The 14,743-nt window shown below is 38.8% G+C and overlaps 1 protein-coding gene across 1 annotated transcript in view; it reads right to left on the bottom strand.

The window, feature by feature from the left end:
• Window positions 1–14,743, bottom strand: part of CUBN (cubilin) — a gene marked incomplete in the record, with an annotated part of 126,605 nt that overhangs the window by 62,452 nt on the left and 49,410 nt on the right. The window contains 2 exon segments of the mRNA XM_072412780.1: window positions 3,128–3,309; window positions 10,490–10,649. Of these exon segments, the coding sequence (XP_072268881.1) occupies window positions 3,128–3,309; window positions 10,490–10,649 (342 nt within the window).

Raw genomic sequence — 14,743 nt, 5'->3', positions numbered from 1 at the left:
CTGATTGGCCAGCATTACAAACCAGTGTATTAAAAATAATTTCCTGGCTAACACTCATTTAGCCTATAGTGATCTATTCATACATATGCACACATTTGCTGGCAAATCCTAAGATTGGAAGATGACAATTGGATTGAGTTGAGAGAATTAAATGTTTCAGCTCGTAGGCTTTCTTTTTTAAGCAAGTCTGTGGCTCAAATCTGTTTTTAGCATTTTCTTCTGCCTTGTTAGTTCCATTTAGTGTAGGATTCAGTCAGCATTCCAATGTTCTGAGCAATGCAAGGGCTGATTTGTGTGGCATGATGCAGAATTATGTGAGCTCAATAAAGGCCCTGCAAGTTTCTGTTGTGGGATAATAATGGCTTGATGAGGGGCTGATCCCCGCTACTGGAGAGTTACAAACATATAGTAGCAGAAAGGAGAGATCCTGGCTTTACAACAAAATAGCAACACTCCATCTTGTGACTAAGTTATAATACAAATATATTACCCTAAGAAATAAAATAGGCCTTGTGTGGACAAAAGTGTTTAGAAGAAAGTTTGTTCACTTTTTTATTAGTTCCAGAAACTTCAAAAACCTAATGATTAAAACACAGACTGCACAGACCTCCCACATCAGAAGGGGACATTTCTAGGTGGGGCAGAGCTTGAAGAATGGGTAGTAAGGGTCAGGGGCAATACTTCAGGAGAACTGGATGTTCTAAAGTGTTGTCTCACTTTGCTTTTTTTGTTTTCTTATATATGAACAAACCCAAATTAAAAAATATTTTTTACTCAAGATTCATGCAGTTTTACCCATTTTTACTTTACTTAGGATTTATTATAACATGTGTGACTCTTGGATGAAGGTTGTGTGAAACCCATTGACCTAGGAAATATTAGTGAGTAAAACAACTTGGTAACTATTTGATAACTTTTTGCCTTAATTAATGACTTCATGAAGACCTACTTCATACATCCACGTGTCTTCAAAGGGCGGAGCTCAGTATTTTCAAAGCAAATTATTTCTAATTTTTAGAGACTCTAGAAACTTTAGTCACTGGCAAGGTACCGATGGATTGGCCTAGGGCCAATGTGGTTCCTATCTTCAAAAAGGGAGCAAAGTCATTACCAGGTAACTACAGACCCGTTAGTTTAACGTCCATAGTTGCAAAGGTCCTAGAGAGTTTGACAAAGAAGCACATAGAGGACTTTCTGCTAGAAAATAATATTATAAGTGATAGTTAGCATGGCTTCAAGAAAGACAGAAGTTGTCAAACAAATTTACTCTCTTTTTATGAGGAAGTAAGTAAACAGGTAGACAGTGGAGTAGCAGTTGATATAGTGTACTTGGACTTTGCTAAAGTATTTGAGACTGTACCCCACAGACGGTAATATGCAAGTTAGGGTCGATAGGTTTAGAAAAGTCAATCTGTAAATGGATAGAGAACTGGCTTAAGATCGCATCCTGAGAGTTGTAATTAATGATTCATACTCTGAATGGTCTAAGGTTATTAGTGGTGTTCCCCAGGGCTCAGTGTTGGGACCTTTACTATTTACGATCTTTATAAATGATATAGAGTTTGAGATTAAAAGAACTATTTCTGTGTTTGCAGATGACACCAAACTATGTAATGGAATTAGGTCCATACAGGATGTCCATAATCTACAAGCAGACCTGGATGTACTGTTTGATTGGGCAGCCAAGTAGCAAATGACATTTAATGGATAAATGTAACGTTATGCTTTTGGGCGCTAACAACATGCATGCTTCATACTGTCTAGGGGGAATACATTTGGGGGAGTCAGAAATGGAAAAGGATCTGGGGGTTCTGGTAGATCATAGACTTAATAACAGCATGCAATGCCAAGCTGCTATATCTAAAGCCAGTAAAGTAGTTTCTTGTATTAAAAGAGGAATAGACTGCAGAGATGGAGACATAATCCTGCGCCTGTACAAAGCATTGGTCAGACCACATCTGGAATATGCAGTCCAGTTTTGAGCACCAGTTCACAAAAAGGACATTGTGGAATTGGAGAGAGTGCAGAGAAGGGAAACTAAACTAATAAAAGGAATGGAGGAGCTCAGCTATGAGGAGAGAATAGCTGAACTGAATCTATTCTCCCTTGAGAAGAGACGTATAAGGGGGGATATGATCACCCTGTATAAATATATAAATGGTCCATATAGAGAACTCTCTTCCCCATTATTCACTTTGAGATCATTACAAAAAACAAGATGGCTCTCTTTGCGTCTGGAAGAGAAGAAGTTTAAGCTCCGGATAAGGAAGGGATTCTTCACTGTAAGGTCTGTGAAAATGTGGAATCGGCTCCCTCAGGAAGTAGTTTCAGCAACTACTATAGATTGCTTTAAGAAAAAGCTGGATGATTTCTAGAAGCACAGAATATAACTGGGGATTACGGCTTGCAATAGGATGACCATCCAGCTCATATAGGTGTGATGGATGGGTCTACATACTTTTGGTGATATAGAATATCTAGAATACTCTGTAGGCAACTCTAAGACCATCCTTAGGTTTTATGATTACCAAGTCTGTATTGCCACCTTCTTTAGACTTACTAGCTATGTATGTGTTAAAATCCCTTTCTTTAGAGTTAGAGCCTCTTTCAGATTTTTTTTTCTGTCTGCATCCCCATAAAGGACATTTCCCCTGATTCACTATCAGCACAGAGAAAAATGGGAAATCTGTCCAATGGAGAAATTCTCTATATTTGTCACATACAAACCAGGGATTTTTAAGGTGTGATCACCTTGCAAAGTACATTAACTGTTCAATCATGTGCGAGCACGAATCCTGTTTTCCATTTTTCTTTGCACATGATTAGTAAAATGAAGTTTCACATAGCTTCATCTTATTTAATAAACTAAGTGAACATTCATATTGCAAAATGAACATTTGATACTCCTGTAATGAATCAACTGAACCTTTTTTTGCTGTATACATTTTCCTTTTCTGTGACAACTTTTTCCCTTCATTTCTTTTCCTGGTGTCACAGATGCAGAAAGTAAGGGAAATTTCCCCAATGGAGTTGAAGATATAAAAACCTGATATAAATTTAAACTTTTTCTATCTGGAAAAAAGAATAAAAGTTGAAAATTTGTATTAACTGTTACACCAGCACTCACCTCCAGTACATCATAGTTACATATAACCTGGTGCTCAATGTTAAAGTCCAGTATAGTGACCTGGATGCTGCTCCCCGGAGAGGTGCGGATATACCAGATACATTCTCTGTTATTTGGGTACTTCATGGGATATCCTGGGCTGCTGAAGGAGCCGATAGGACCAGACAATTCCCCGCCACATCCTGTTGTAAAAGAACAGTAACCAGTCAAGTATGTGTATTGTAGGGGAGGTCATCATGACTAGCATACTAATGTCTGCCAACAAGGCAATGTCATGGAAATCAAATGGTGGCCAAGACTTCCAACACATACAAAGCAATAGGCTCAGAAGAATGAGTGCTTGCAGGAGACTTTTCATGAGAGGAGGCAAAATGTGACCCCCAGCTCCAATAAATAGAAGCCAATACCACTAAAATAAAAAAGGGGTAAATTAAAACAGTTTTTCTCACAGCAAACAATGGAAATAACGGAAATAAATTCCCATATGATACCTTAGCTTAAGTGAACTGTTCTGAAATTGAAGTTAAAGCTCAAGCATGCTGCATTATTCTCACTACCCAACTAGAACACTTTATGATTGAAATAACTAAACTATATTATTAAAAGTGTCATGCCAGGGACAGGCTGGGGAGGAAAGAGCTTCATGATGCTGGACATTTCTCCAGCTATAAAATGAAGCAGGTTCTTTCTGACTTGCTGCAGGTAATTTATAATATGAGAAGCTCACAGTGTGTAGTGAAATCAAAGCAAGCCATTACAACACAGAAGAGGAACCTGAACAACCGTGCAAGTCTAAAAGGCAGGCTGGAGGTCAACTTTAAAATGAATTCATATGAATATTTGCAGCAACTGTAACTTTTACCCTATACACACAATTTTGTCAATTCATATGCTCTGTAAACTAACTGTGCTATGGCTTTACACTGCAGAACAATTGGTTTCATCTACTGTGCTGTAAAAAAACATGGTGACATGGACTGCTACACAAAGTTGTAAAAGCCATCTCACCAGAATCAAGTAAATCACAAATGATTTCTGGCCATGATGGAGTTATAATAATAATACCTCACAAATCAGTGAGATGTTAAAAAGGGCACTATCAAGCACAGAAATTCAATTAGCAAATGCAATAAACAGAGTAAAATAATCATTTATATTCTGATTTCCATATTATTCACAGTCTGTACAAGAAGCAGCTTTGTACGTCCATCTAAAAAACAGATCCGTATTGTTTGCAGTGAGTCATCTGGATTCCTGCAGTGCCCACTGCAATACGCAGATAGGTTTATAAAATATATGAGGTCCCGATTCTCTGGTTATGACTCAGCTAGCCTCACTGGAACAGAATTGTGGAAAACTGGGCAGTGGTTTTAGCTGCTGCTATTTCCTCCATTAATCCTTACTCACTAAATATCACAGCATTCCCACATTTCCATTTCGTGGCTGTGATCCCACTATCACTGTAGATGAGGTGTGGCTGTGTCTGCGCCACTTCATCTACAAATCTCCCCAGTGTGACTCTTCTGGAAGGACGGTGCCCAGGACAATGACTCACTCCCAGGCCCTGTATAGGGATGATGGGTTGATTTATTAAAGGAGTTTAAGCTTTGCAAGAAGAAAAGTGAATGCGATCATTGCAAGGGATATTTCAATAAAGTTAGAGACATAAAAATTCACTTTGCAAACAATAATTTACTTTGCTAGGTGAACTAGATTCCTTTATTAAAGGGGAACTAAACTTCAACCTAAAAAATTGGTGATCAGGCAAGTCTTTAATGAAGAAAAAGATCCCTCCTGCAAAAAACATTCTTACCTGCCTGTGTACTCGCTTCAGTTGTCAAAATAGTATTTACTCATAGCTCACCAGGTTGGACAGGCCCCCACCAGACCCCTAAGGGTCACAGATTATGGAGGGATAAGCCAATCTGACTGGTACAGGTTTCTGTAATCAGCATAGTGGGACTGCTCCTTGCAAATTCCAAGAGACTATGGGCCTAATTTATCAAAGCTCTCCAAGACTGGAGAGGATACACTTTTATCAGTGAAGCTGATGATCCAAAAATCTACAATGGATCTGGTCCAGGATCGAAAAAAGTTGCTAAAAAAATAGCAAATGATTTTAAGATTTCATTTCAGGTTTGCTGGATCACCCAGCTACACTTATAAAAGTGTATCGTCTCCGGTCTTGGAGAGCTTTGCTAAAATGGGCTCTATGTCACCAATTTGCAAAATATTACAAATAAAAGCTTACAAAAGTAAAGTATTTAAAATGCTTACTTGTAACTGCTTTTTATTTTCCATATAAAAAAATGGTAATGTGACTTTGAACTCTGAAGAAGCACTTCACCCCTCCTTGCACATAATAGCTTTTTCTTCTAGAAATGCCCTGTTTTGGCCCAGCTACTCCCATCCACCTTTTGCCTACCTACATAACATTTTATGTATGGTACTCAGAAATGTCAAAACACGGGACTTTCACGGCAGTTGAATGCTATAAAATTATTACATTTTATTTACAATATTTTAAAAAAAGTTTATACAAGCCTCTCCCCATATCACAGTTCAGGGAAGTTCAATAATATTATAACATGCATATGCTGAATATATTGTACACATTACATATGTAGGGATCATCCGACGCGTTTCGCAGACTAGGTCCGCTTCCTCAGGAATGTAATTAGTACAAGCAACGAGATGTATCAGCACAAAAGGCAATTCAACTACAAGTGGACTTTGTCACTTAGTATGGAGGCAGGTATAAAGCAGGGCTAAAACCACAACAACAAAGACAGCGGTATCCCAGATTAATCATCTACCATGGCATTCATTATATAGTGTTTGTCCCTTGAGGTTTTCAAAAGCTTGTCATTAAAGCCCCTATTTGACCATAGTATGTTGTTATTTTCAACCAGTTTATATAATTCAGAAGATAAGGGAGACCGCCATCATTTGTGATGCATCCAGTGCATGATGCAAAACAAAAAGAATTCTGCACAAAAAAAGTTTCTCTACCCATCATTCCTATTAAAGTGAATAAATTGATAGACAGTGGGGCTTTTTTTTAGTTTTAAGAAATGAGGGCCCACCCATTTCATAACATCCCTGAATGGATAGGTCATTGGCAGTAAAAAACGGCCTTGAAATCTCTCTTTTCTGTGGCAATGAAATGTGCGATCTGCTGCTTGGGCGTTATTTGTAATGATGCAAGTCAAAAACACCTCCTAGACCCAGATACATTTTTTTGCTTTTGTAAATTCCCCACCTTATGGAGCCATATTAGAACAAGACCATGAAAACCCCCGCTTCTCTATAAAGACTTATTTCTGGAAACTGGAAAATTCAGCATACAGAAGAAGAAAAAAAATTCTTTCAGCATATGAAGGAGATCCCCGGGGACATGACACAAAATCGTCTGGGCCATAACTTGTTGCTGGGTAACCAGTCAATAAAGAAATTGTTTCCAGAAGTCTCCAGCACGGCAATTTTACTCAGTAAAGTCAGCAATTACCGCAGAGTACAACGATGAGTCACGCTGAGCTCTTATTTCATGTGGCTCCATTTAAAAAAAATATAGTTTTTAACTGTACGCACAAATGGGCACTTTGAACCTCGGTGGTGGGCGCAGTTTGGCAGCTTGTAGTAGAGATCTGATTGCTGGGTGTGCACAATAGGTCTATCGGGCTGTGTAGACATGCAGGAAATGAATGGCATGTGCTTTCCCTCAGCTCACGCTTGTTAAAACAGCAACTGTTGCCATTATCTGTTCAGTGGGTGCACAGAGCACGGGGTAGATAAAGGAAAAACATGAGCTGACACATGAGATTTGTGTATGCCGTGTGTTTCCTCTTGCCATTAAGATAAAGATAAAAGATTCAAAGTTTTCATCAATAATTATTTGAAAGAAGATCTGAGCTAAAGTTGCAACCTAAAACCAATTTTCGTGCAAAATAGGTCCCCTGGTCCTTACCATCCCTTCCACCCTATTTGAATTGGCTGTCACTGAACCCACCAAGGTGCCACTTTTGGGAGTCAATGCCAATGATTCCCCACTGCAGTTCAAGCCTGTTGCTGGCTGGTCTTCTTACTGGCCTTTGTCATTATGACCCTAATGCAAATGGTTCAAGTCAACACGCAGTGACATGGGCACTAGAGGATGGACCCTTCTGCTATGCAGTTAGGAAGCAATAGGAGTTCAGACCAGACACATCACCATGACCTGGTCACTTGACCATAGGTTTTTGTGAAAATTTAAAAGCTTTTAGATTAGTTTAAAAAAATACCTGGGGCAATTAACAATAGGGGGTATTGCTTGCATGTGGGGCTAAGGCTTAACGACTGGCATTGAAAAAAGTCAGCTATCCCAAAAGTTATGTTTTAGGTGCAGCCTAGTGGGTAAGTAAATAATTTTTTCTATATCCTAAATATTTCAACAGTGAGATCGCCCTCACTAGAGAGTATAACTGTTCAAGGGCCCTCGTTTCTCAGACCAGTGGCATGTGCAAAAGTCCAGACTGAGTGGCATGAGCAAAGCTCCAAGTTCCAAGTCCTCCTCCCGTTCCATGTCTACGCCAGTGTTTCATAACCAGGGTCAAGTGGAACCCTAAGGTTCCTTCAGAGACTGCTAGGGTTTCCTTGAGCAATGAGCAATTTGTGACTCTCAGGTCAGTTTATGTGACATCAATTATCTTTTTGACTATGTGTAAGGTTTATTTTCATCCCAATGGTCAGCAATGTAAGAGACATTTGCCTACTGACCACCACACTAATATACTCTGTGTTGTGGATATAGTAGTTCTAGAAGTGGTTCAATGAAGACCTGAAAGTCATTTTAAGAGTTCTCCCATGTTAAAACGGTTGGAGAACAATATGGTTGCACCATCAGGCTATGAAATAGGCCTGCTTAGTTATGTGTCGCCAGCAATCCCTCTGATTCCTAGTCATGGCTACACAGATCAGTGTTTCTGATAAATATATACAATCTAAGTCAAACCGGCAGCTCCAGAATATACTCCTACAAAGAAAATGCAAAGAATGTATGGCCCAGGCAGTGCAAATTGAAAATTGGTTCCTCTACTTAATGGATTTCATATAAAGATTTTTTTTCAAAAAGACCACAATGAAAGGTCTGTGTTATATAATAGTAAGCATCGATGACTTTTGTATATAACAAGGGAGGAAGGGACTGCTTTGCAGTTCCTGAAGAGGAAGTCAGTGAACAAGTAATTTAACCAGAAAATATTTTCTATATTTGAATCACAAAAAAATTACTTTTTAGAAGACCACACAAAGCTTTCTCTTTCCAGATGAACATTGTAGTCATCATCAGGATCAACAAGCCAATAGCTTTATTTGCCTGAGCCTGAAGTCACTTCCATTTCAATGCATATATTAAAAAATCTTCATCCTCTGCAATTAGGCTGATGGCTTATTGTGTGAATCTTCTGCACACATATTTCTGTGTTTAGACAGAGCTCAGTAATCTAAATATTCATGGGATTCTTTTCTGAACAGCTGTATATGATACACAGCAGGAGTATTGTTCCTGTTTTTTCGCATTATGTCTTCCTGGTATAAATATTAGGAAATGAGGATTTATAACTAAGAAAGTCGTATTTATCAAAATGGGCCTAAAAGCTCAGCTCAGCATTCGGGACCCATTGAAAATAGAATCTCACCTTAAGTGGTCTGATATAATGTTCCTTCTAAAAATCCATGATCATACAGATCATGATTGCAGAAAGACAGACAATGTCCCTTTTGCAATAATCCTTCCTACCTGCCTGATTACCCTGGAAAACTGTCAAAAAAAGTTTATACCCGGCTTCCCCGGTGCATGCTGGGAATGAATGAAGTCCAGGAGCCTGCAGGGGAGTTACATCATCCTGGCCAGTGAAGATGACCAAAAATCATCTCCAGGAAGAAGACGTTGTCACCCTGTGATGGAACAGGGACAGGTGAGTATAGTGAGGTTAGTTACACTTTAAATTGTTTGGACACCCGAACAATGGTGTTCGCTTTGATCCCTATTGGTCTGTTATAACAATATCTGAATGGTAGGTTAAGAAAAAAACCCTAATAAAGTGTCAAACACACTTTTAAACACTTCCTCTGTTATTTCAAGATGTCCTTCCAGGTCTTATCTTCAACAACAGGATGCTTAGTCTGTTAAATCTTATCAGGACAACTGCCGGTCCAGCCTAAATCTAAGGCATAGGAACACGCCCGGCCTTGCGAATCCGGTGACCGGCGAGTATTTTTATATACCGGGGCTTGGTTCCGAGTTCATAGTATTTGTTGTATCTAAACAAGGGAACTTTTTAGCTATAAGCCACTAAAATACCGTTTCCCAAGGGGAAAGTCACCCTTTCTTCAACATGGATGAACAAATCACACCGAAGACGGCGACGTCGTAGGGGGGGAGCTGTAGTTGCGCCTAGGGCAACTAACAAGATAAAGGAAAACTTCGAAGCATCTACAGTTGTAGTGCTAACCAGGTCACTACTAGTTCTAATTTGTTGACCTGTATTGAATTTATCAATGAACGATGTTTGATAAACCCTTAATAAAGATCTTCTTTTATAGACTACTTGTTCTACAGGAAGTATCATCTCCCTGGAAGTACATTTTGAAGATTAGGTGCTAAAATGCAGTCGTCGAAAACAAGACGAGGTCCTCGTCAACATAATATTACTCCTGTTTAAATTGAGAACTAAACTCCTCTTGTCGGTTCACGAACGTGGAACTAAAACTATGATATACACCAGTCCACTAAATTATTCAGTGATGTTTTAACTGTTTCCGCCTGTGTTTCAGCGTGAGAGTGATCTCTCTCGTCGCGTATATCAGACACAGTGAGCTGACAGTGCAGTACAGTTCTCATGTGAGTACTCTCTATTCTATAACTAAGGGTTAGCTAAGACCTGAAGGTCTAAAAAGATAGAGAAAGGCTGGCCTAGGTGCCAACTGTTGTACAAAGAGCTGGAGAAGATCTTCTAACATTGGCTTTGTTTTCTTGGCCTTGCATTGGATGATGTGAAAGCTTGTCCCAATTAGTGGGGCCCATTGTTCTTTAGCTGGAGACCATCAGAATTTCCAGGGAAAAAGTGCCCAGGTCCAACTTCTGCCCTATAGGCATGTAGCTATAGCTATGTCACTACTTGTAGCATGTTTCCAATGCATGTTACAGCATTATACAATAGGTTTAAAAAATGAATTCTGATTGGCTCCCATTAGTTACTGTACTTTACTTTTAGCACTGTTACCTTAACAAATAAGGTTTTACTAACCTGTGTTTTGGCATTTCCTAACAACTGATGTTTTCATGCTTAAATATTTTATAATAATATTTTCACCATTTCTTACCATTGACATTCCACATTAATTGAAAGCCTTGTCGTCCAATGCTTTCATCTGACCTGAAGACAACATGAAGGCTTGAACCATTTGTGGTGCCCTCTGGTGGCAGTGTGTCAGAGCAGTATTTTCCAGTGAGATTTGCCTGGTTATTGGGTCCATCATAGAGCTGGGAAAAAGACAGACATGTTATCAGGACTCTGGTGAATTATGCATTTTACTATGTTTAGTGAAGCTGTCTACATAAAAAAAAGGAATCCGCCATTACTGCCTTTGTTCATAGTTACTACAACCAATAAATATTATTTTATGGGAAATCGGAAACCTGTACAGAGCAGTGGGTAGCATTGCTTGACCTGAAACTACTAAGAGAGGTCATCAATGGAGCCCAACTCTTTTCAAATATTTTGCATATCTTTGGATCAAGTGGTGAAATATAAGAGCCCCCGTCAGATTTTTATAGCTGCTTGTTTGCCTGTTGTATACATTTTCCCTAATTTCCAATCAGAAAAAAAGTGGTCATAAATCTCTCCAATGGGAACATAATTTATACCATATTAGATCTGATTTAATAAAGCTCTCTAGTACTGGAGAAGACAGGCTATCATAGGAGAACCTGGGGGGTCCAGCAAACTTGGAATGGATCTGGTCCAGGATTGAAAACATTTGCCAACTAATAGCAAATGATTTAAGAAATCCATTTCAGATTTACTGGATCACCAGCAGAGCCATTGCTCATCGTTACCGATCGGCATTCTTTTCACAATGTTCCTAAAAGTTGAAACCCTAACTGAGTATTTATTGTACTTTTGCACTCTTTTTCTTTTTTTGATAAATGTTGTTACTACCAAGTCCTGAAAGAATCTGACGCATCTCTACATGAAACATTTCTTTGAATGAATGCACGTAGGTTCACATACATTAAATGACTGCATACGTGTCAATCTGAGAATAGAATATTGTTATTGTGTTCTCTGCATTTCCTAGCAACAACCAATAAAACAGAAATAGCAAAGTCCCACTTTCAGCTTTAATGCACAGAAGTGACACCATTTCCTGACCACATGTGTGGTGTGGTGTATACAGATCTCTTTCTCTATGGCAACCTCTCAGTAAACTGACACTACGCTCTACAGCAGTGAGTGAAAGCAAAGCCCCCAAATGAGGAACTGACACGCATCATAACCAGCCCATCACATTCTGCATAGTGTAATACAGATCACAAGACATAAACATCATTACTTTGCAGCCACACGCTCCAACTAATCATGTTTGTGCTTTAAAAGTACACACGTTATTGATTTATGCATAATTTGATCAAAGTTATTTAGTTGTTAAGTCTGCTGCTGTTGTGTTTTGTTGAGCTGATTCCTAAAAAACTTTTGTGTAGATTGTAATTTTTTTGTGTCCACAAGAATTTTAATATTAAAAGTATTTAAATTCTGTATTGAAATATAAATTTTTGCATCTGAATGGGAAACAGCATTTGACAAGAAAAGCTGTGCTTGACCTACTCAGGGGTGTAGTCATAAAAAAAGAAGAGAGGGCACGGTACTATCCATGGTGGGCGTGCATGCCCATCATTGTTATGTAAGCGTGCCCTCCCCACTACACCCGTCTATGTGTCACTCAAAAGGGAAGAAACTTCCCCCAGAGTGACGTAATGATACCAGAACCCGGTCACTCTCTCATCGCAGGTCTGAGCCTGCGATGGGAGCGTGGGCAGGTTGTGTTTAGAGAGACAACCTGCCCACGGCCCTAAACCTGCAATTTGATTTTAAAGACATGGTCCACGGCTCTGGCCTGTGCGCCCCTCCTTCAGCGGGGGAGAGGACCATCAAAGAATTATTTGCGAAATAAAAGTGGGTACGCGTACCCATTCCCGAAAAAAGTAAGGGCACGGCTTTCCCACCTGTGCCCGTCCCACTACACCCCTGAACCTACTTTGCTTTGAATTTAAATGTGTGTAAAAATGCAACACAATGCTAAAATGTTCAAATGCAACCGCTGATCCACCATAAGTGTCAATGAGATTTTAATGACCTGCATCTGAAGTGTGTTACAAACCTTTGGGAAATGCAGGACAATAACGCCAGTGAACACTTACCCCTGTACACGGATAGACCAGGAACCTTTCATAAAACTCTTTTTACAAAGATCAGTAGTCAAAAGCTTTTTTTTTTTTGTTTTAGATAGAATAAGGAAGAGTTACATCTCATTTGAAATTATCTTTTGCCATCTCTTTCTTTTACAGAGTGATTTCCCTTCACTTAGTTTATGTTGAGACTGATGGGCAGTTTACGGTGTGGTTTCCTCTTCCTCACACCAATGAACAACTGACCCCATGCTACATGTATTGTCTACCTACAAAAGCCAAATAAATAGGGAATGGGGGTGCTAGGGAAGGATTCAGTACCGCTCATTTGCACTTGCTGTCCAGTCTTAAACATTGGTTCTTTACGAACCAGAGCTGACCTATCATGACATTTTTAACATTTCATTTATTAATGAAATAATGATTTTTTAAAATTTTTTTAATACCTTATTAATTTTATATACCTTATATAATCATAATTATTTAATTAGATATTATTTAAGAATAATAATATACTTTATTAATCTTATTTTTACCGTCAAAGTGGTAAAGACTGAATGGGAAACCCGAAGCCTCCCGGTATGCCTACATAACGTATCCGAAGAGGCTTTGGGCTGCGCCTTCTGTGCATGCTCAATTGTGGCCTTTCTTGGAATGTAAGGTTATGTTCCTTTTTTAATTATATACATTTTAAGGAAGAAATGTCACCTGATCTAGCAATCTGAGATCGGGTGACATAGCAAGAACCTTGAAGCAGGCGGAGGAAAATTGCTGCACTCAATGTCCCATCTCCACCAGAAAGAAGAAGAACTGGAATTGGATTGCTGAGGGATTGAAGACTCTTGGAAAGTAAAGGCAAATGTTATTTTTATAAAAGCTAGATTATATTATATAAGGTATACTAATTTCTTTTACAGAAATCATGCAGTGGGTGCTAATGTATATATACATTAATGTAGTAACCAAATTAATTGGACAAATGCTACCTGCAGAAACCACCATGCAACTGGACTCCAAAGCATTTGCATTGCTTACAAAAGCTCTAGCTCTGACTCAGAAGGTGGAATTTCAAACCTCTGTAGGGAGACCACTGCTCCCATACAGAGAGCAAGGGTCCAACTCTGCTGCAGGGGACAGGGTATTTAGTCCGTGTTTGCTTTTTGTTTTGATGCACCTGGAATGTGTTTTGCTTATTTAAACGGCATTTCGAGTTGGGCTTACAAAACCCTGAATTAAATGTCTGTTGTATCCACACAAATCAATGCACTTCATTCTTATTCTAGTTTGCATAAATACATAAAAACTAACTGTAAAGTGGCAGAGGCAATTATTGTACAGTATTAAATTTTACTCCCCCGTCTTATATTTTATCTGTGAATGCCGCCTGATTTTACCAATTTGTACAGAAGCACAAATCAGCCTTTTATTTCCAATTGCACACAGCTAACGGTCACATTGCTCTGAGCTGGCAGGGTGTGGCAGTTATTCTCTTAAAATATTAAAAAAAAGAAGAAATGACTCATTCATGCCAGGGTTTGTATGTCTGAATGAAAAAGCATTGCAAATTACAACTTTTTCTTTTCTAATTTTGAAGCATATTTTCCCCATTTTTTCTACTGAACTTTAGCTAAGTATTTTATTCAAATAAAGCTCCATATAGTACTTTTATTAAATATATTGCAATCCACGTAGAAGTGCCCAAGCTGTTTTGATTGGGCACAGTTCTTAAACATCTGGGTAGTGTTGGAACTCACTCACCAATAGAAAGTTTGCAAGGTAGGAAAGGGCAGACAAACTACAGAACCCCCAGGACCAGTACATTGGCTGATTGGAATGGCTCACTATTTGATAGAAATAAGTTATCTTAGGTAAGTGCAGTAACTAGAATGTGGGATTGTGACCACTCCAAGGTCTGTATTGTTCGAAACAGAAAACTTTTTGTGTCATTGCCCTTTTCAACTGTGAATAGTTTGATAAAAAAGTTAAATTGATCATATATATTATTGTAATAAAGGGTAAATAAAATCAAGAGAACCACCTCCCACTCCTCAATAGCCTCAAGGTAAAAAATACCACCATGAATGCCCATATATGCCTATTACCAAAAAATAGTATGTGTAGTTTGAATGCTGAACAGGAAGCACATTGTAAAAGTTAATTCCCTGGGT

This window comes from Pyxicephalus adspersus, chromosome 5 (genome assembly GCF_032062135.1).
Source record: "Pyxicephalus adspersus chromosome 5, UCB_Pads_2.0, whole genome shotgun sequence".
NCBI lineage: Eukaryota > Metazoa > Chordata > Amphibia > Anura > Pyxicephalidae > Pyxicephalus > Pyxicephalus adspersus.
Note: the sequence above shows the minus strand (reverse complement) of the source record. Positions and strands in the feature narration are given on the sequence as shown.